The 22,869-nt window shown below is 40.1% G+C and overlaps 1 protein-coding gene across 4 annotated transcripts in view; it reads right to left on the bottom strand.

Annotated features, from left to right (window-relative positions):
* The window catches only part of KIF26B (kinesin family member 26B), a 563,425-nt gene that overhangs the window by 193,017 nt on the left and 347,539 nt on the right, over positions 1-22,869 (bottom strand). Inside the window, exons 1-2 of one of the 4 annotated variants that reach the window (XM_037510317.2) lie at positions 20,908-21,129; positions 12,298-12,419 (exon numbers count right to left, since the gene is read on the bottom strand). The exons of the other annotated variants lie outside the window; for them this stretch is intronic. Coding sequence (XP_037366214.1) covers positions 12,298-12,320 — 23 coding nt within the window. The 5' untranslated portion in view covers positions 12,321-12,419; positions 20,908-21,129. Of the gene's footprint in view, positions 1-12,297; positions 12,420-20,907; positions 21,130-22,869 lie in introns of those variants that run through there. 4 annotated transcript variants of the gene reach the window in all.

The raw sequence follows: 22,869 nt of genomic DNA, 5'->3' as shown, positions 1-22,869 counted from the left end.
GGAATCCCAGAAGGAGAGGAGAGAGATGTAGGAACAGAGAAAATATTCAAGGAGAAAATTGAAGAGAACTTCCCAAATGTGAAGAAGGAGCAGAAAATTGATATACAAGAAGCAAGAGGAACACCAAACTTCCACGACAAAAGGAAAAATACAGCAAGACACATAATAGTAAAGCTCCCAAGAATCCAGGACAAGGAAAAAATAATGAAGCTGACAAGAGGGAAGAAACAGATAACATTCAAAGGAAAACCAATCAGACTGACATCAGACTTCTCCGAAGAAACACTTCGGGCAAGGAGAGAGTGGAGGGACATAGTCAACAGACTCCAAGAAAACAGATGCCAACCAAGAATACTCTATCCCACAAAGCTCTCCTTCCTCTATGAAGAAAGAATAAGGACCTTCCCAGACAAACAGAAACTCTGGAATTTCATTACGACTAAACCCCCACTCCAAAAAATCCTACAGGGAGTCCTAAAGCCAGAACCTCAGAGGGACAAATAAAAATGAAAAAAGGCCAAAAAAAGTTATTAAAAGAATAAATAAATAAAATCAAAGGAAAGACAAACACAATGGCAAATACAGATGCTAACATATCAATATTAACTCTAAATGTAAATGGACTAAACTCTTCAATAAAAAGACACAGAGTCGCAGGCTGGATTAAGAAACAAAACCCAACCTTTTGCTGTCTCCAGGAAATACATTTAGCTACAAAAGATAAAAATAGACTCAAAGTTAAAGGATGGAAAACAATCCTACAAGCAAATGGACCAAAAAGAAAGCAGGAACAGCTATACTTATATCAGATAAAACAGATTTCAAACTCAAAAAGATAAAAAGAGACCACAACGGTCACTACATTATGATCAAGGGGACAATACTTCAAGAAGAAATAACACTCATTAAGATATATTCACCAAACGAAGGATCACCAAAATATATCAGACAACTATTGTCCTCTCTGAAAACAGACATTAGAGAAAACACATACATAGTGGGAGACTTCAACACACCGCTATCAACAATGGATAGATCAATGAGACAAAAAATAAGTAAAGACACTAAAGCTCTAAATAAGGATCTAGAGCGCTTGGGCTTAACAGACACATATAGAACACTAAACCCAAAAAAATCTGAGTACACATTTTTCTCAAGCACACATGGATCATTCTCCAGGATCGATCACATACTGGGACACAAGACAAACATCAGCAGATACACCAAGATTGAAATCATACCACCATCTTTTCTGACCATGAAGGCATCAAACTAGAAATAAACCATAAAAAGAAGGCAAGGAACTCTCCTACTTCATGGAGATTGAAAACCACACTTCTGGAAGACCACTGGACTAACGAGGAGATCTAAGAAGAAATTAAAAAATTCTTTGAACTGAATGACAAGGAGGACACCAATTTCCTAAATGTATGGGATGCAGCAAAAGCAGTAATAAGAGGAAAATATATAGCAATAGAGGCTCACATCAAGAAACAAGAAAGAGCTCAAAGAAACAACCTAATCTCGAAGCTCAAAGATCTAGAAAAAGAACAACAAAAAAACCCAAAACCAGTAGAAGAAAAGAAATAATAAAAACCAAAGCAGAAATAAATGAAATTGAAACTAAAAAAACAATCCAAAAGATCAATGAAACCAAGAGCTGGTTCTTCGAAAAAATCAACAAAATAGACAAACCCCTAGCCAGGCACACAAAGGAAAAAAGGAGAAAGCACAAATAAACAGGATCATAAATGAAAGAGGAGAAATCACAACAGACACAGCAGAAATCAAAAGAATAATCAGTAACTACTATGAACAGTTATATGGAAACAAGTTCAACAATCTAGAGGAGATGGACAAATTCCTACAACTCTACAATCACCCAAAGCTAGATAAAGAAGAAATAGAACACCTAAACCAACTAATTACAAGCAGCAAAATTGAAATGGTAATCAAAAACCTCCCCAAAAACAAAAGCCCAGGACCTGATGGATTTACAAATGAATTCTACCAAATGTTCAGAAATGAATTAGTGCCTATCCTTCACAAACTCTTCCAAAAAATTGAGAAGGAAGGGACAATACCAAACACGTTCTATGAAGCCAACATTACACTAATACCAAAACCGAACAAGGACAACACAAAAAAGGAAAACTACAGGCCAATCTCCCTAATGCACATTGATGCAAAAATCCTCAACAAAATTTTAGCTATAAGAATCCAACAATGTATCCATAAGAAACCTCACTATGACCAAGTAGGATTCATTCCAGGGACACAAGGATGGTTCAACATCCGAAAATCAATCAACATTATCCAACACATCAACAAAAAGAAATATAAAAAAACATAATATCAATAGATGCTGAGAAAGCTTTCAACAAAGTGCAACACCCATTCATGATAAAAGCCCTTGAAATTCTTGGGATACAAGGAACGTACCTCAACATCATAAAGGCAATCTATGACAAGCCCACAGCCAGTATCATTCTCAATGGTGAAAAGCTGAAAGCAATTCCATTAAGATCTGGAACAAGACAAGGATGTCCACTTTCACCACTGCTTTTCAATATAATACTGGAAGTCCTCGCCAGAGCAATAAGACAAGAGAAAGACATACAAGGAATCCAAATAGGAATAGAAGAAGTCAAACTACCACTATTTGCAGATGATATGATAATATACATAGAGAACCCCAAAAACTCTACAGAAAAACTAATTCAACGCATCAATCAGTTCAGTTCAGTTTGTATGGCAGCATACAAAATCAACACGCAAAAATCAGTAGCCTTCCTATACACAAACAATAAAGCTGAAGAAGAAGAAATTAAAAAAAATCCCTTTTATTGTCAAAACAAAAAAAAAATCAAATACTTGGGAATAAATCTAACAAAAGAGGTAAAGGACCTATACAAAGAAAACTATAAAACCCTGTTAAAAGAAATAGAAGACACAAAGAAATGGAAAGACATCCCCTGCTCATGGATTGGAAGAATAAACATTATTAAAATGGCCATCCTACCAAAAGCAATATACAGATCCAATGCTATTCCAATAAAAATTTCAATGTCATTTTTCAAAGAAATAGAACAATTATTAATGAAATTCATATGGAATCACTAAAAACTCCGAATTGCCAAAGCTCTCCTGAAAAAAAAAGAAGGGAATGGAGGCATCACACTCCCAGACTTCAAACTATACTACAAAGCCATAATCATCAAAACTGCATGGTATTGGAACAAGAACAAACACACAGACCAATGGAGTCAAATATAAAATCCAGAAATAAACTCACAGATTTATGGTCAACTAATCTTTGACAAAGGAGCAAAGTATATGCATTGGAGCAAAGAAAATTTTTTCAATAAATGGTGCTGGGAAAACTGGGTCGCTACATGCAAAAGAATGAAGCTTGACCACTACCTCACACCATATACAAAAACCAACTCAAAATGGATTAAAGAACTAGACATAAGACCTGAAACCATAAAATACATAGAAGGAAATATAGGCGAAACACTCCATGATATGCACATCAAAGACATCTTTACAGACACATCACCCAAAGCAGTGATAGTGAAGGCAAAGATAAACAGCTGGGACTACATCAAATTAAAGAGCTTCTGCACAGCAAAAGAGACAATAACAAAAACAAAGAGAAACCCCACCAACTGGGAGAACATTTTTGCACCCAACACTAATGATAAAGGACTGATCACAAAAATCTGCAAAGAGCTGATGAGACTCAACAACAACAAAGAAAACAATCCAGTCAAAAAATGGGCAGAAGAGCTAAAAAGAAACTTCTCTGAAGAGGAAATGCAAATGGCCAATGGGCATATGAAAAAATGTTCAACATCACTTGTAATCAGGGAAATGCAAATCAAAACTACAATGAGATACCATCTCACACCAGTGAGAATGGCACATAGCAACAAGAAATGTTGGCGAGGTTGTGGAGAAAAAGGAACTCCCCTGTACTGTTGGTGGGAGTGCAAACTGGTCCAACCACTATGGAGAGCTGTGTGGAGATTTCTGGACCTACTAAACATAGAGCTTCCATATGATCCAGCAATTCCACTCCTAGGTATTTACCCAAAGGACACAGAAACGTCAATTCCAAAGAGCACCTGCACCCCTATGTTTATAGCAGCACTGTTTACAATAGCTAAGCTTTGGAAACAACCCAAATGCCCAAAAATAGATGACTGGATCAAGAAGATGTGGTACATATACACCATGGAATATTACTCAGATTTCAAAAAAGATAAACACATGCAATTTGCAGCAATATGGATGGCGCTGGAAGGGATCATGCTCAGCAAAATAAGCCAGAAAGAAAAAGAAAAATACCGGATGGTCTCACTCATAGCAGGAATCTAGAAAACTGAAATAAGGGACCAGGAAAAAGAATAACTACAAGAAAGTAAAAATCAAAATCAACACACAACTATGAACCAGAGACACTCTATGGGGGGTGGGAGGTGGGGAAGGGAGGGATTGGGGTCAAAATAAGGGGGTCGCAATTGTATCGGGAATATAAAAATAAAATTTATTATAAAAAAATAAGTGAATGAATGAACAGCTATTTTTAAAAGGTTTGCTAGCGTCTTAAATGATAATCCATAAGATACACTGTAGCATGGGATTTTGCAAGCTGTTATGTTCAGAAAATAAAAAGTGACTGAATTCATTATAATCTTTTCCCAACGTCATTATTAGTCTGTATCCAACATTTGTCACACCAAGCCTTTGGGGGACAGATGTTTCTGAAGTTGCCTATTGAAGCAAATATCCTCACTGGGCACTCCATACGTTAAAGGCTATACTTCTGCTTCATAAGGTTAATTCCAAAAGTCAATTTGATTAGATGATTCCTTTGTCCATTTCTGACCTTTAGAAAAGAAACCATTTGTTGCCAGACTGGCAGGGAAGGGTTTGTTTTTTCCTCCAGAGGGGGCTCAAAGTCCACACTTCTTAGGCATATCCCTGGGGCAGTAATCATGATGGGAGGGGATGCCTGACTGATAAATCTTTGATTTTTTTTTTAAAAATGGATATTTTTAAAAATTATATTTTCAAGGTAATTAAGTCAATAATGTTCTTGCACTTGGATGTTATGTTCTCATTAGGTTATCAACAAATGACAATTCAAGAATTCAGCTCTAATCCTGATCTGCATTTCTTCAGAAACAAGCCAAACACTTAATTTCATCAAACTATCCCCCTCGTTTGATGCTTAAAACTTTGTAAATAAAACAAAGGTTGCTGTATAAGCCTGAGTTAGTGTGGCAAATTGTCTATTGAAGGACACATTCATTTCACTTGAAAATCATTTTCCGTTTTCTGAATTTTAATTGTTCTCTTTCATTCTATTTTCAAAATAACTTCTTCTTTATATTCCTTACCTACATGTAAATATGTTCTTATAAAACTCAAAACTCCTGGGGAGTGTAGCCACTGTCTCATTCAGATAACTACCCAGTATGTTATGAGGGATTCGAAAACATTTGTTGAATAAAAGAATGAATAACGCGTACATGGACCCCAAAGTAAGTGTGTAAAAATGTGGTAGTTCTCACTAACTCTGTTCCCAGACTCAGCATAGTTTTCTTACAAGAATGTCATTCCTCAAAGATTTGAAGGTCAACAAAATACATTACCTCTAAGGACTCCCCGAGCTCTAAAATGCTATCGTTTCTGGAACAACTGTGATGCTGTGACTTCCTACTGAAAGCATCCACAAACTTATTCCACCATTCTCTGGGGTTTTGGAAAGGCTCGTTTATCTTTTCCCACTACTATGAATTTGTGGAATTCACCCCAATAAAGTAACTGGTTAATGGAATGCTAGCAAGCAAAGTGGAATGCTACAACCATAAAAACACTGAATTATCTGCAAGGTGCAATAAAATCCTCTAATTTTATTAAAGGTAGTTTCCAGTGACTTCTGGCTTTTTAACTGAAATTAAACTGTTTGGACCCAATCTCTTGTTTTCTATCATTTTTAAGCAATGCTCTTACAAAATGGAAATACAGATCAGTTAAGAAGCAGTCTATCTACCCACTCAGTCATAGAACCAACGTTCTAAACACAGCGTGGGTCCATTTCTACATCCCTTATCTTGTACTTGACAGACATATTGTTTTCAATCAGCTACAAAATTTTACATGATTTTGAATTTTATGTGATGCCGCTCTTTATTCATCAACATCATCATAACATTATTTATTGTGAACTATTACTAATCATTGCCTATTTAAGAATCTGAAAAATATTTAGATTTAGATATCATGTGATATGAACATAATTACATTGTACCAATGTACTTTTATGCTTCTGTCAATAAACAGACTCATGCCAATTCCTCTGTCTAAAATGTTCTCCCTTTCCAACCTGTGACTTACACATCCGTCTAGACCCAGGTTTTACTCATGTGACTTCTTCCTCACCACCTAGAGGAGAGTTTATTCTTTTCTTCAATATGTTGTGATAGTATTTTACTTATAAAGCTACCTTGTAGCTTATCATAGAGAATTACAATAGAATTAATTTGTATCTTAACCACCTCTTGCTGATTCACTTTTGAATCCCCAAACTTTTACAAAATGCTCGTAACATAATAGGTGCTCAATAAATGTGTACCAAATGTCTGCTTTCTCACATAAATTTGATCCGTAAGCATATATTTTTAAAATTACATATACAGTATATTGTTATTTGATTTTAATTACACTCCAACAGAGACTGAAATGTGTACAGATTTAGTCACTGTTTCCAAAAGCTAAATGCTGGAAATTGTTTTTCTGGTCTCCATGTATATATTCATATTCTACCCTTTTTCTAAGCGAAGTACCATACCGCAAAATTTTTGCCTGCATTTAGTAATCAAAATAAAGAGAAAGCCCCATGATGGGGGGGGGGGCGAAGCAGCCTTGGAGAGTAGCCAGAGACCTTTAAGAGCAATCAGCCCAGTTAGTTTCCCCCTCCCTACTCAGCACTCACCAGCTTTTAGTCCCCAGTATCCAGGGACAGTCTGGCAACTGGAACTTTGCGTTCAGCTGAAGAGAACGTGCAAATGACAGTTCTGGCTGTCAAGGAACCTATTACCTAAGCAAGGAGCTTACATATTTATGAGCTGAAATCTCAGATTTGTGGCTTTGCAGTATTCCTCAATTTCCCTTTAGAGCAACCAATAGGTGTAGAAAGGCCTTGCAGGCTCATTACTTCGTCCCACATCTCTACCCCCCACACCAGGATACAGCAGGTGGCTCATTTGTGAAGAATCCAAGGGTCAAAGGAAAGTGAAAAATGAGCATACACAACTCTGGGGCTGAAGCTGCAGAGGTGAGCAATACATCTGCAGTGATTGCTCTAATGGCAAAGGCAGCTGCAGTGGGGCTCTCCCATCTACGCATGGGGTTAATACCCATATCTCTCTAGTGTTGTCTATTTAACTAAGCAGGTTCGTGGACATGATCTCATGCCACCCGTAGGCCATCATGCAGCTCTGCCATTGGGAAGGACTATTTCTGTTTAACATCCTCCCCCGACCCCCCCCGCGCCACACTCCTGCCCCCAGCAAAGAACATTTTCTAAAAGAAAAACAGACCTAATGTCCTAATGCCAAAGCCATGCTTGATTCATCCTGGGCCAGAGCGCAAGCGCTGCCACGGAAAACCACACCCTCCAGTGAGAAGCTCGTGAAATGCACAAAGACCTAAATATGAGGCTGGAATCCAAAGCGACTTTTGTGAGCCTCAGGCGTCCTTGCCCTGTGGCTGTGCTGCCTCCATGACAAACTGAGAATAGAGGACGTGTATTTGCTGTGTCCCGGAGCCCCCCTTCTTCCTCTCTCCCCACCTCTGCTTTTCGAAACCTCTTTCCTTCCCTTCTCCATCCTCTCAGGCAGGGATCTGAAGTCACCCACTCATGTCCCAGGTGAAGTGAAGTTACAGGGGGACCTCTCTTCGGGGCACTGGCTTTCAGAGTCTTATCTTTAATTTTGCAGTGAAAAGTTCTCCAGTCACAGAGTTCCAAACGTCACAGCCTCTGGCCCACATAAAGCCTGTCGCAGGCCCTCTTCTAAGACAAGATGGTCCCCTATTACAAGGACAGTACCGACAATCTATTGTTTTGTTTAACTGAAATTTATGAATCTTGGGATCTAAGAAACCAACTAAATATTGGTACTAAAATTACACTGTGACTCACACGAACTTAGAATTAAAGCTCACTACAGAGCACTCTCTTCTCCTGAAAGTCTATCACACACACTTTCCTTTTTCTTCACTCATGAGCTGTCATGGGGGTAGGGTGGAGCCTGTTCTCTCTCATTCTTTCATTCATACATACACCTAGCATGTGCTCACTGGGCAGGACCCTGATCTCGATACCAAGTGGTTGTGCTACTCTCAAGGGGGCGACAGTCCAGCCAGAGGCAGGTGGGCACTTGGTGATGTCTCCCAGTGAAGAAGGATGAAGAGATGCAGCTGCCATAGATTTGCAAAGGAGCCCTCACCTGAATGCACGGGATCAGGAAACTTTTCATAGACGAGAAGAAAGCAGTGAACTAAGAGCAAAAGAGAAGGACACTATGCTGAGGTACAGGCATCGGTGAAGGTGTGGTGTGATGGCATACCTGCTTTAGGAAATGGAAGCGCTTCACTAAGGCTGGAGCATGGGGAAGGGGTGTGCAATTTTCTCTAGGTCACACAGTGGTCACTAACAAAGCTGGGACTGAAAAATCCCAAGTCTTGACTCTACTCCAGTCTTTCCCAGGATCACCATCATTTAGGGTCTGGGTCCCCCATCAAAGTGTCTGACAGACAGGCTGACCGCTGACAGGAGAACTCAAGGACAGCCTCAATGACAAGGACCTGGCCAGGTATGATCAAAGCACTGTGTGTTATCACTTAATTTTCATAAAACCTGATTAAGTAAGCTTTGTGTGCATTTTACTGATGTTAAGAAAAGAAGTATAAAGAAGTTAAGTCATCCATGGTTAATAGCTCCTACATGCATAATATCTCTGGGTTCTTAATTAATTAGTTAATTAATGCATACAAGAACTGGGGTATAGGCCAGAGGCTTGGGAGGTGAGAGGATTTACCAGAGACAGAGTGGGGAGCAGAACAGGCAGACTGACTGAAACACACTGCTGAGGGGAGCAGCAGGTGAGTAAGGAGAGGTCTGCTGTGCCGTGTGGGTAACTCCCTGGCTGGGAATCGAACTCATGCTGCAGTGGCTGTGGATAGCTTTATAGGTTGCTTCTTAACCCCTGTGCCACCAGGGAGTCCCCTGGGTCTGAATTTAGGAGTTAAATAGTTGCAGTTCTTCCAGGGACTTTGAGAAGGACAATAGAGAAATGTCTAAGAGCGAACATAAGTCCTTCCTCTGATTAGGAAAACTTTCAGAGGCATTTTTCACAGGTCAATTTCCTTCTCCAAATTTACTGAAAACGCTGTTCTCCCTGCAGTCTCTCCATGGGACTAGATAAGTGAAGGGTGGGTGGTTGCCAGCAGCCTAACTCACAGGGAGCTTGAGTATTCCCTGCAGCAGAGATGGAACTAGGGAGGAATCGAGTCCATTCTAGTGAGAAGAATTTTGACAGATGCAAAACGGAGGCCTGCTAGTTCAGATGAAGGGCCAAAACTAGAACTGAGGCCTCATGTCCAGTAAGAAAAGTGAAAGTGACCCTAATGGGTAATGGGTGCCGTTCTGCCTCAATGAAGGCCCTAAACCACAGTTGACTTTAGAGTTATTTCTTAAGATCCCAACTTTTAGATCAGAAGCAGCACCTAAGGTAGCTGGCTACCCAGAGAGTGCACATGCTATCATAGAGGCAAATGCTGAGCAAAAAGAGATATATGGTAGTTTATCTTGAGCAAACCTTTCTGACAGCACATCAGGCCAAAATGAAAGCTCCATTCCTTCTGTAAAGCATTGATCACTTTAAGACTATCTCAACCATCTCATATTGTCAATTTAGATCTTCTGGGCATTTAACAGAACTTTGCTTGATTTTCCATAGACCCAGCCCACCTTCTCTCTCTCTTCTTTCTCTCACCTTGACTCCAGGATTTTTTCAATTGCTCAGCAGTTTTACTGATGCCAATCAGCTGCTGCTCTCAAAGACTGTTTGCAGGGATCAGCATATCTGGCCCTTTTGCTCATTCACCACTAAAAGCACTCCCTGCCGTCCATGAAAATCCTGTCCTTGGCAGCTAATCTTCTTGCTTTAATAGGACACACATGAGATTCCTGGGGCTCTGGAGCTGTGCACCAGGGCCACTGCAGCTGCTCAGAGAGCATGGACATGGGGATGGGGGAAAGAAAAGCACAAGGGAAGGGAGGTTACCCTGTTGAAGTGAACAAGAACTCAAAGGATTGTTTCTCACTGGCTTTCTTTTACATTTCTGGAGAAATATCCCTCTGCTCAGCATCCAAATGCAGTATGAGAGAATCGCTCCACGGGCCACGGAAGGCTGCCATCAGCCTCTAACAGGGAACACAAAAGAAGATGAGAACTGGAATTTGGTAAGATGCTGACTTTGGCTTTTAATAATTTTTCGTTTTCTCTGCAGGTTTTGCTTCAGCTTTTTCACCCCCCCAACCCCCCGCCCCAACCTCTTCCAGATGTGTTGGTTTGACAGAATCCATATAAACAAGTGACCAAAACAAAACGGCACAAGATCGAAAGCATTTCCCCTTGTGATCCAACCCTGCATGTGCAGAGAAGCCCTCACGTGACACTGCCAACATGTGTTTCCTGTCTCAGATTTCCCTTGATAACAAAGGACATATTTTAAAAGGCGTGGCCCTAGGTATATTTGGACAGCAGGAATCTGAGTAGAGTTTGGGGATTTACTTTGGTATTAGGCTGGTCCCTGTGGGTGCTCAGTGCTATATAGCTTTGATGCTTTTAAATGCCAATCAATAAAGTTAGGAACACTTTGGGTCAGGTTTGTAGGATATCTCATTCAATTCTCACAAAACTGATTTAATATTCAGGAATCAACTGAGCTCATTCAATTCCAAATTTGGCAGCCCTGTGTTGCATTACAGTACTCCCTCTGTCCAGTGCTGGGCAGGGCATGATAAAAGGAATCTTTAGAAGGGTCTTTCATGATGTTCCAAGTCATAGGGAAGGATGGGGGCTGGGGGACAGGCAGGGGGATGGGCAGGTGGGAGGAGTAATAGTCCTGTCTGGGGTATGGATGTGGTGTAGAGAGAAAGGCATAGATCACTCAGAAAAGCTCACAGGGTTATTAGAAACTCTGCTTCTAAATGTAAACAAGTTTTAAGAAGCTAGGCATTTTTATTAACACTATTGCATAGACTCTAAAAGAAAGTTGCAAGTACTCATAAAAAAATCAGCAGTCTATTTTGATTTTCTTACAAAGTGATCTACTATCTTAAAAGTCTCCTCTAAAACACTATTTTTAATCAAGAAAGCTTACGTTACTCTTCCTGTGAAAAATTACCTTCATTTCAAATTTTGAAGAAAAGGCAACTCATGTTCTTTAATTTTCACATGTCATCTTTTAGATATCTATTCCTTTCTCCTGTGAAATGAAGTAATTTTGGTCTTTGAGATACTTTCCTGTTTTTCTTTCCCCCACCAAATATTAGAGAATTTAAAGGCTTGATCGGTTCCTAGCACAGAACTGATGGGTATAAACAAGCAATGATTAGATTTTACCTCTCCAATGTCCTACAGCCCTAGGGTAACCAGAAATTATATTCTAGGATGGGCTATGTCTTCTCTCAAGCAAAGCTAAAATAGAAGGGAAATATAGTCACTATTTAACTTTACCAAAACAAACAAAAAAACCCCACACTTATGTAGCCAGAAAGAACCTGTTTAGAAAGTCATAAGGTAAGTTAATTTTTATGACCTATAAGGAGAATACATTCTATTCCGACTTTGATTCCAAAATAAGACAATGTAAAATATTTTAGCAACTCTGAATAAGTACGATTACAGCAATCGCTGTCCATTGAAAAATCTTGTTCATTTATTTCTGATTTTAGTCTCATCCTCCAGGGGATGTTTGTAGATTCCATGTCAGTAGTTAGTCTCATCTGATATAGCTGTGGGTATTGTGCAAGTTAACTGAACGAGAAGAAAGCTCATATAATCTGGACCTTCCTAACTTCTTTGGAATACTTTAGACATTTTATTTTCACTTTTCTCAAAAGTAAATTCAAAGAAAAAGTTAAAGTGAAAAAAAAGGCAATTGAAACAGACCATCTAACTACTAACTATAGGAACATATATAACTGTTACTTACACCGCTTTCCAATCCATCATCATTGATAAATCATGGCTAAATAATCAAGTGCAGAATCCATTTCTTCACATCTGTTAATAAATAGCTTCTCTCAAATGTCTCTTGCAGATCTGGAGCCATTTCTGAAGGAAGTAAGATAGTGTGAAGGCGAAGGAGAAAAGGCTGGGAAATTTTAAAATCCATGGGGGTCTGGGAATTTTCAGAGCAGACTCTGGTGTTGAAACATTCCTGTGATTCCAGCCTTTGGCTAAACCATGATCCTAGCCTCTCTGAGCTCCCAGCCACCTTCCTAATCCAGTTCAGCCCCTGCTCCAACATTGCATTTCCCTCCAAGAACACCGCATTGATGGAAGAGGAACTCACGGGATTCTGCCAATCCACGCTGGCAAGCAAGCTTCTCAGAGGAAGCTGCACCAGTTTCTCTCTCTGTCTGCTATCTCAGAGGGAGGGAGGGGGAAAGCAGAGGCTGGCGGGCAGACAGGGAGGGAGAGAGAGAAAGGAGGGAGAGAGAGGGAGGGACAGAGAGTAGAGAAGGGGGAGATGAAGGGAGAGGCAGGGAGGGAGGGAGGGGACAGAGAGAATGAGAGAGAGTTGCTAGAACTTCCATTAACCCACAGTAGCTTAGGAATTTTCTGAGCATAGCAGCTGCAAAGCAGACTATTAACATCTTTAATTATACATCCATGTACACATTTAGTATAGACAAAGCTGACACAACCAAGGTTCTGGATATGTGTGTGACTCTGCAAGTAAACACTTGTAGATAAACAGATACAGGCATATGTCCCCCTGAGACTACTCTCAACATGCATATATTTCAGTGAAAATGTCTAGTCTCACAGTTTACATGTCTTAAAACTATTCAAATGCTCTCAGTAATGAAAGCAAAATCAGACAAACAGTGACTTTGCTCTGATATCACCTCCAAACATGCCTTCCCCAGCTTCCCAGGGACTCATTTATTTTCCCTGTCTCACGAAGGAAGCCCCCCAAAAGAGAAGGGTAAAGAGGCCACACAGGGGCTCTCACTGCAACTGTCACCTTTGCATGCCCACGCCATTGTTGGTGGCGCTGTCCCCTCAGAGGATCCTCAAACAGAGCTGAGGCAAAGATGATGACCCAGAGAGTGAGATGCATGGAACAGGGACTTGAGAACCACAAATGTGGCACTGCGCTAGCACAGGAACAGGTGAAGGCACAAGAGGAGAAATAATGCCAAGGAAGAGTTAAGCAGGAAAGCAGAAGTGTAACAGGCACAGAGGAGGCACAAAGGAGGGGCCACCATGATGGCAGGGAACACAAGACCATCTCCAGCCAATTCCTGAATGTTCTCTACCTTTCTATTCAAGGGATCTTTTCACTGTGTTTCTCCAAATGTGGTTTCAGTTATCAGCATTAGAAATACCTGCTGATGGAATGCTACAAATGCAGAACCTTGGACCAGACTCTACCCTGAGCAGGCTAAGGACCAGACTCTGCATTTTTACAAGCTCCCCAGATGATACTGATGCCGCTTGAAGTTTCTGAAGACTCATTTCTTCCTCAGGGGTGAGAGTGATGAATGAGTGAATAAATGAAAAATTGAATGAAGTGAGAATGCCAACATTTATGGAGGGTGAAGGATGAAATAAAACTGACAATGAGTGGTTAGAGTGGTAAGCAAGGAGCGAGGAGAGCACACAGATACAAAATGAGAATTATGAGAAAGAATGCCTTGCCACTTTTCAGACATGCTGTGCTTACACCAGCTCTAAGACTACATGCTCTTCCCTTTGTCTAAAATATTTTTCTTCCCCAGGTAAAGTTTTAAAAACTCATCCCTTAAACCCAATCCAAAGCCTCACCCTCTTGGAAACCTTCTGATTCTCCCAGGTGTAGTTAATGGTCCCAATCACACCTTGTTTGTACTTCTCATTGCAAATACCTTCCTGCATTGCAATTATTTATTGGCCAGTCTCCTTCCCTGTTAGATGGGTTGGTTTATGTAAACGAGATCATTTCATAATCAACATTATGCATCCTCAAGTTCTGGATATGATGTAGTCACTCAATAAATGTGCATCAGTTAAATGGCTAAATATATCATAAGAATATTTCTAAATGTGGATTGTTGGTACATAGATGAAGGACTTGGCAGAGAATGAAAAGAAAACATTGCAAAGAACTCATCTAAAAATTAGGTTAACCAGAACAGACAAGAAGCAAAGACGGCAAGGTGTAATGCTGTAGAAGTATTTTTTTTTTTTTTATTTTTTATTTATTTATTTTTTTTTATTATTTTTTATAGAGGCATGCTTTATTTATTTGTTTGCTGGTTTGTTTGTTTTTTGTTTATACATGCACTGGGTACAGTCAGAAGCGCGGGAGGGTGAGAGAATTCACCAGAGCCAGAGCGGGGAGCAGAGCAGGCAGAAGGACGGAAGTACACTGCTGAGGGGAGCAGCGGGCGGCAGGAGAGGTCTGCACGCCATGTGGGACCCTCCTCCGGTGGCCGGGGAGCAGCCGGGGATCGAACCGGCGCCGCAGAGGCCGCGGGCAGCTTCGCAACCCAGCGCTCAACCGCTGCGCCACCGGGGAGGCCCTGTAGAAGTATTTTTGATATAAAGATGGTTTGAGGCTCAAGAAAGGTGTTGCATTTGCAATCAATGTTGGCAAAGAGAGGCCCTGAACAGAAATGGGAAGAAGGAAGTGAAGCAGAGTTTGCATTAATTCTCCTGGAAATAAACCACCAAAATATCAGAAAACAAACACTTTCATTTACTTAGCTTGAAAATTTGGAGGAATTTTAGATTAAATGTTAGGAACCACAAACTAATCACTAAATGATCGAATGCATGGATAACAGATGGACGGATGGGTGGATGGGTGGATGGATGGATGGATGAACAGATGGATGGATGCATGGATGATGGATAATGGAATGAGAGAGGAAAAGAGCCCAGAACAATTCTGAGGAACACCACAATTTAAGGGATGTTTTAAATACTGATTTACAGTTTTTAAAGTGTTTCATGTGCAATCAATTTCCCCATGTGCTACTGAGGTATCAAAGATCAGAAAAGCTGGATGACTTGATCACATAGTATAAAACTTCCAGAACAAGATCCAGTACCCAAATCCTTCAATATAATATATGCTGCATTTACCATTACACCAAATTAAACCCCAATAGGTGAAAAATGGTCACTAAACTTGGGGATGCAGAGACAGAAATGAAAGCTATCCACAGGCTTCCATCTTGAAACACAAAGGAGACGTCATCTTAAAGACTAGTCTCTTTGTTAAACCATTAGCTTAGAAAGAATCAGCATCACACTCATAACTATGAAGTTAGAAATTCCTAACCAGAAGTTGGGGGTGACCTGGAAGATGTCAGGGAAAGCTGCCACCACCACTATTCTCTCCACTATCCCTTCTATTCACCCAAATGCCTACTGGTCTTGTGTAGTGGGCATGGAGATCGCCTTCTACATCTTTCTAGAATGGAGGACTTGCCCCAACTGTAGACAGCCCATCTCCAGCTCTTTTATTGTTTTTTAAAATTTATTTTTCTTCTTTTCTTTTTATTTATATATTTTTGCATCATTGCTCCTCCCCCCCTCAGGTGTAGTCCCCATTGAATTTCCTTCCCCAAGGCACCCATGCACCATCACCTTAGTCCCCTGTGCTCCTCCTTCCATCCCTCTGATCCCTCTCCCTGCTCCTCCCCCCGCAGTATGTCTCTGATTTATAATTGTCTGTTTTTCCTTTGTTGTGTTTGTACTGTTATTATTTTTTTACACTGATGTTTTATTTGGTTCCCCTATATTCCTCCTATAAGTGAAACAATCTGATATTTTTCTTTTTCCTTCTGACTTATTTCACTGAGCATAATTCCTTCTAGCTTCATCCATATTGCTATGAATGGCATGAGTTTATCTTTTTTGATTGCTGAATGATATTCGATTGTGTATATATACTACATCTTTTTGATCCAATCATCTATTTTTGGGCATTTGGGTTGTTTCCAGGTTTTACCTATTATAAATAGTGTTGCAATAAACATAGGGGTGCAGGTATTCTTTTGAATCAATGTTTTTGCGTCCTTTGATTAGATCCCTAGGAGTGGAATTGCTGGGTCATATGGTAGCTCCAGCTCTTTTAGGATTTACTTCAGCTGCAGAATGTCACTTTACTCAAGAAAATGGCCTCCCAGAGTGACCCACATCCAATGACTGGTGGAGGTAGAAGTATAAAGTCCCAGCCATTAAGACCAATGCAGGTACTATAAGGAGGCATTTATGCTGCAGAGCTTCCCTCTGGGGATGGTCAAGGCTTTGCTGGGCTTATTTTGCAGTTAGATATTTTGCACAATCCTGCTTTATCCTCCTCTTTATCCTTTTATAGGTGTTAATCCCTAATAAATGGTTCACATGGCCATCTCAGTTTTTGTCTTCCAGAGAACCCAAGCTTCAGCTCCGTGGAGTGAAGCTGTGGTGTCCTTGTGTTCTGCTTGTACTTTACTGCAAGCCATGTTTCCACACACATGAACCTGTAGTCATGTCAGACCTTCCAGACAATGAAAATGGATTTTTCCTCCCTCACCAAAATGTTAGGGACTGATTTATCTCTAGGTATCAATTCCCTCATCTTGAAGATATCAGAGACTGTGGAGCACTGGGACGTCTTAGGGTGCAAGGAAGCCAGGGTATCCTCTTCAACCACAATAGATCTGCTTTCATCTGTTTTACATGTTGACTGTTTCCTAATATTTCACTTGAAACTGGGGCTTTTAAGCATTTTTTAGAAAAACAGGGGTTCAGGTGACCCCATAGATACCTTCCATCTGTAACATTCCATGATGATCCGACTGTTCTCAAAGGACACAATAAAAGGTAGAAAAACAACATGGTACCCAAGACCATGTTCTGATTTAGAAGAAAAAATCAAGTCACATAGAAAGATAATACCTAACATAGATTAAGTGATAGATACCTTTAAGACTAAATTCTGGCTTATTGGACAAATGGGGAACTATACAAATGATGATGGAAATTCAGATACTTTCCTAGAGGATTTAGATAATTTATTTATCTATAAGGCTACTAGGATTAAGATAGTCAGGGGGAGGAAGAGCTTTCAGTTAATGAACCAAACTCTTTGGTTGTAGCTTTCTGTTATTTCCTCCCTCCTAGCCCCAAACAAAGCAGTGTGTAAGACCAGGCTATCTTGGGGGGACACAGAAAGTTAAGTTACACTGTCTGAAGTATGCCCAGGTGAGGGTACCGTCCATGTTCCCTTTTACAGGAAAATGATATTCTAAACAATGATTCTAAAGAAGAAAAAAAAATCTAAGCAGCTGAAGTTCTAATGATTTATTTTATACGAAAATGTATACATCCATACGCAAGGAAGAAGACATAATGGTTACCAAATAGTTATAATGAGAAAAGACTTAAAGGGGCATCCTTGGTGGCGCAAGGGTTGCTTAGCACAGCACTCTGAAGCTATCTTCAGCCTCTGCAGCACAAGTTTGATCTCCAACTGGTCACGGATCTACTCACATGGTGCAGCAGACCTCTCCTGTCTTGCCCACTGCTCCCATTAGCAGTGTACTTCGGTCAGTCTGCCTGTTCTGTTCCCCACTCTGCAACTGGTGAATCCTCTTACCCTCCCCCACCTCTGGCCTGTACCCCAGTTCTTGTATGCATAAATAAATAAAATCTTTTTTAAAAAAAAAGACATAAAAAAATCTTACCTACCATAACTCTGAATTTCCCTGAGGGAAATACCAGAAGGCTGGAAATCCTTAATCATTTAAAGACACCAAGATTAAAATGAATCATGTGTATTCTGAAATACATACACAATATCTGCAATACGAGTGTAATACAGAGGAGGTCAAAAAGTAATTTATGTTCCTTGGCATGCTGTACCATCAAATCTACACTTTTTTTTTTTTTTTTAGTGTTTGATTTGGTAATTATTTTCAAGATCCCTGTTATTCAGGAAAGAAAACTTGACAGAGGGAATGAAGGGACCTTATAATACATACTGACAGTTGTATATAGTGCCTTGTATACATCCTTTATATTTTCAAAACTTCACTGTCCACAAATATAGATCCAAAGGCCATTAATGAGATAACTATCCTTCTGTATTAGCACTGGGAGAGCTTGGTGTGGTCTTTTTGCTTTTTAAGAATACTGTTTTATTGCTTAACTTTCCAATGTTAAATCATCATGCAATTTATCTTTTCAGTAGGAAATTATTTTTTTTTTTTGTTGAAGCTATTTAAATTTTACAATTCTTTTGTCATTTGGTATGTTGTATGACCTGTTAAATAAGTCTCATTATGGGATGGGGGTAGCCCTGCCCACGGCTACAATCTTACTTGAGTAGAAGAGGAAGCAGAAGAGAAAGAAAAGGGAGGTGAAAAGGAATTTTGGGGGGGGGAGGGGTTGGAGAGGAAGTCCTAGAATGGAGCATCTGTGCCTAGAAGAGCAGGAGTGAGCCTGGGTAGGGATTTCCACCCACACAAAGTTGGGCCCAGGGCCCCCTCAACTACCAGAGCTGAAGTGCTGGCTTCCTGGCCTTGCCTAAGGTCTGGGAGAGAAGACATGCCAGCTCTGAATGCTTGGAATTAGTATTTTACTCAATAGCCTCTAAATGCATAAGAAAATGGCCAAAAGCAGGACCAGGTTCCTTTCCTTGGTAAGCCCTTGTACTGGCTGAATGAGTTCACTCAGTCAGGATGGAAAGATCGACCGTCTTCCACACACAACTTTTGTTGAAGGCCTTTGCAATACGCAAAGGGGTGGGTATGCTTGGTGCTGTGACATCAAATCACCCAGGAGAGCTGGGTTGCCTCGGAAAACTATCAGAGCCTTATGGGAGAAGAGACTGAGATGCAAACCTTCACCATGCAAGACAGCCATCCTGTGGCAAAGCCAAGAGTTAAACTCCTCTAAGTTCCAGCTCCAAATCCATTGTTCTGTCCAGTGGGGGTGAAACGTCCTTGCCACCACCAAGCCTGCTTTTATGGATAATGATCACTCTTCACATATGTGCTGCTGTGATGCCCTTGATCTCAGTCTGGTGGATTTAAGAGAGGATTTTTCTCTCTCTCAAAAGAACTGAGGAATTCTCTCCATAGAAAGCATTTGAGAACAGAGATCTTTTATTGAAATTGCCAGAACATCAAACTTTTTTTTTAAATGAAAGGTCAAATGCGTCTAATATTTAGTTAGATCTATGTGGGAAAAAGGAGGCACTTTCAAGAAAGTAAATGCTAAATTTAGGAAAAGCCAATACTTAAACATTCACTTGACGTGTGGAATATGCAAGGGAGTCAGTCAGCTCTACCCAAAAAGAACGTGGAAATCTTGGCACTTTACATAAACTAGAAATTTACTTTATTTTGTATATAGCCAAAAATACATTGATCTATATGTTTGCCAGGTATACACCCAAGGAAAAATGATGACACAAAAATCTCAATGTAATGTTTAAAAGAAAAACTATGAAAATATATATGTAAGTTTATAAAAGCAATCATCATGAAAGTAATTTTCCAATTAATATAGCTTTTTTTTCAGGAAGGATTTTATAACCACTGATGTCCTGGAGTCTCTAATTCCTAACATTATACTTCTCTTTCCTTATCCAGAGGTATTTTCTTCACATCCAGATACTGTCCATACTTACAACTATTATTTTCATTCACTCATTCATTCAACTAATATGTAGAGAGAGCGCTTGGAACTAGATGAAGCTAGTTTTGATTTCCTCACTTCACTTTGTTCTAGAAAGATATAAGAAAGCAGATATATTTTATCTAGCTTTTTATTAAGTGTTAAATCTCTAATTTGAAAAAAATCATGCTATAATGGTCTTTCACATCTAGTACTTATAAAACAACAGACAAAATTACTTTCTTATCAGAAAATCAGAATCCTATTCATCTGCCCAGGTTCCGGGGTTGCCTTCTCTGAGTGAATGTCACACCAGTTGGTTTATATGTTGACTTTGGCTACTTGGTGGCCAGATTCTTAGAGAATTAGAGAGATGTGCAGCTGGCACTGTAAATGTGCAGCAGCTACCAAAATATCAGGGCAGCACAATGTGTACGTGATGAAGCGATTGCCTAGTTCTAAAGACAGAAGTGTAGCTGAGCCAAATTTAGCAAAAAACCCACCAATCCTGTCTGTGTGGATGAAAGAACAGAATTATTTTGGACTGCTATATGCCTCTAACTATGTGGCCAATTTCAGCAGAAATGCAATTGTTTACACTTCAGGTCACAAAGTCTAATTCAGATGTAAATTTTAACTACTTGCCCAGTCCAGTAACTACCCACCATTGAAAAAGTGCTCTGTAAATAAAAATGAATCTCAATGATAGTTTTGTATGATAAAACAGGATTATCATTTCTTTTGAGATAAAGAGAAGGAAGAAATTTACTCAACTTGCATTTATAAAACCATATAACAATACCTGACAAAGAATTCCAGCACCAAACTGATGGAGATTCAACTCATCCAGCACAATTAAAAACAACCAAAATGGGGGCCTCCCAGGCAGCACTATCACCGCTAAGGCCTGAGTTCAATCCCTAGCCGGGGAGCTAACCTTCATATGGCGTAGCAGACCTCTCCTGTCTCGCCCGCTACTCCCCTCAGCAGTGTATTTCAGTAGACCCGACTGTTCTGCTCCCCACTCTGCTCTGGTGAATCCTCTCACCCCTGCACCTCTGGCCTACAGCCCAATTCTTCTATGCAAAACAAAACAAAACAAACAAACAAAAAAAACAGCCACAAGGACACACACCTAAATAGCACTTAACCACTTCCCACCCATTCAAAGGGCTTTCCATATATCAATATATTTATTACTAATTATAACTCTTTGAAGTACATAATATTATTATCCTTATTCTACAGATAAGAAAGTTAAAAGCACAAACAAGTTAAAAGCTTTTCATGAGGTTACATAGTTACTAAGTGGAAAAGCCAAGATTTGGACGCACACCATCTAGTTGGGTGGTCCTATCAGACTGCCTTGGAACATTACCAAGGTTCTCTAAGCCACTGCTTTATCTGTATATTGGGGTAAAGGCGCTGACTTCAAGCACTGCCAGGATGTCTCATAAAGCATGTGCACGTACTTAACATGGTCACTGTCTTAATTTTTAGGCAGTGCTATCCCTTCCCAATAATGTACCTCCATAGGGCTAAGCTGTTCATACTTGCTCTTGGACTACCTGTCACGATCTTACCTTGCCTGCTTTCTTTTCTGGCTTCAGGGGATGTGCCATCACTAAGTGCTAGGCTGGATATAAAGATTCCTCTTTGCCGTGGGATGGAGGCATTATTTTAGATAACACCAGAAATAAAGCTTACTTACTAAAAAGGAACTAAGCCAGAGCTGTTACAGGAAATTCATTTCACCTTTGTCCACATCCTGACTCATGTAAGACACAAATCAATTAATTCATCACATTCTTATTCATCATCTTGCCATCACGAGGCCCCTTCCCAGCTCCACGGGATGCCTCCTCTAACTCAGCATGACTGCTCAAATTGGCTAGGGGCCAGCCCTTGCCCTGCTGAAGTTTGAGGGCTACATAAGCTACCTTGTTCTGGATGTTCTTCTGAGAGTTTGGAAAGAACTCTAAGTCAGTTTTTGACAAGTTACTGGCAAAAGTAAAAGAAGAGCCTGCCAAGTTGCTTCAGGCACCGAGCATGTTAACAGGTATTACACCAGGTGTTATTAACGTTACTTACAACAAACCCAGTTTCAGCCTATTGTTTGGGTTGTATAGTGTTATAGGTTTTATATGCTATAAAGACCAGGAAAAAGTATAACTATAAGAAAGTAAAAATCAAAATCAACAAACAACTATGAACCAGAGACCCTCTATGGGGGGTGGGGGGGCGGGGAAAGGAGAGATTGGGGTCAAAATAAGGGGGTTGCAATTGTATGGGGAATATAAAAATAAAATTAAAATTAAAAAAAAACTGTGTTGAAAAACTCAGTCCTCAAATGTAAGATATAATTATTGTGAATGAATTTTACTTATGAATCAGGATTTGGGCTAAGTGATCATTATTATTTCTGCAAATCAAGTCATCACTTAAGGGGTCTCCCTAGTAGCGCAGGGGTTAAAGACAGAGCTATCCAGATATTATTGCCAGCCACTGGAGCACGAGTTCGATTCCGGGCCGGCCAGGGAGCTACTCACATGGTGTAGCAGACCTCTCTTGTCTCACCTGCTGCTCCCCTCAGCAGTATTTCAGTAGAATTGTCTGTTCTGCTCCCCACTCTCTCTGGTGAATCCTCTCATGCCGTCCCCCAACCCTGCACCTGTGGCTTTCACCCCAGTTCTTGTATGCATAAATAAATAAATATTAAAAAAAAAACAAGGCATCACTTAAAAGCTAAAGATAGTGACAGATGTCACTCCTAGAACTCAGCTGGTCAAACTCACAAATATGAGTTCAATGCTCGGCCCAACTGTCCCAGTTCTCCAAGGCACATCAACACCTTCATCCAAAGGGATTTTAGACCCAGAAGGACTGCCCCTGAACACTC

This window comes from Talpa occidentalis, unplaced genomic scaffold (assembly GCF_014898055.3).
Source record: "Talpa occidentalis isolate TD23 unplaced genomic scaffold, MPIMG_talOcc4v2.1 talOcc4.14, whole genome shotgun sequence".
In the NCBI taxonomy this organism is placed as follows: domain Eukaryota; kingdom Metazoa; phylum Chordata; class Mammalia; order Eulipotyphla; family Talpidae; genus Talpa; species Talpa occidentalis.
Note: the sequence above shows the minus strand (reverse complement) of the source record. Positions and strands in the feature narration are given on the sequence as shown.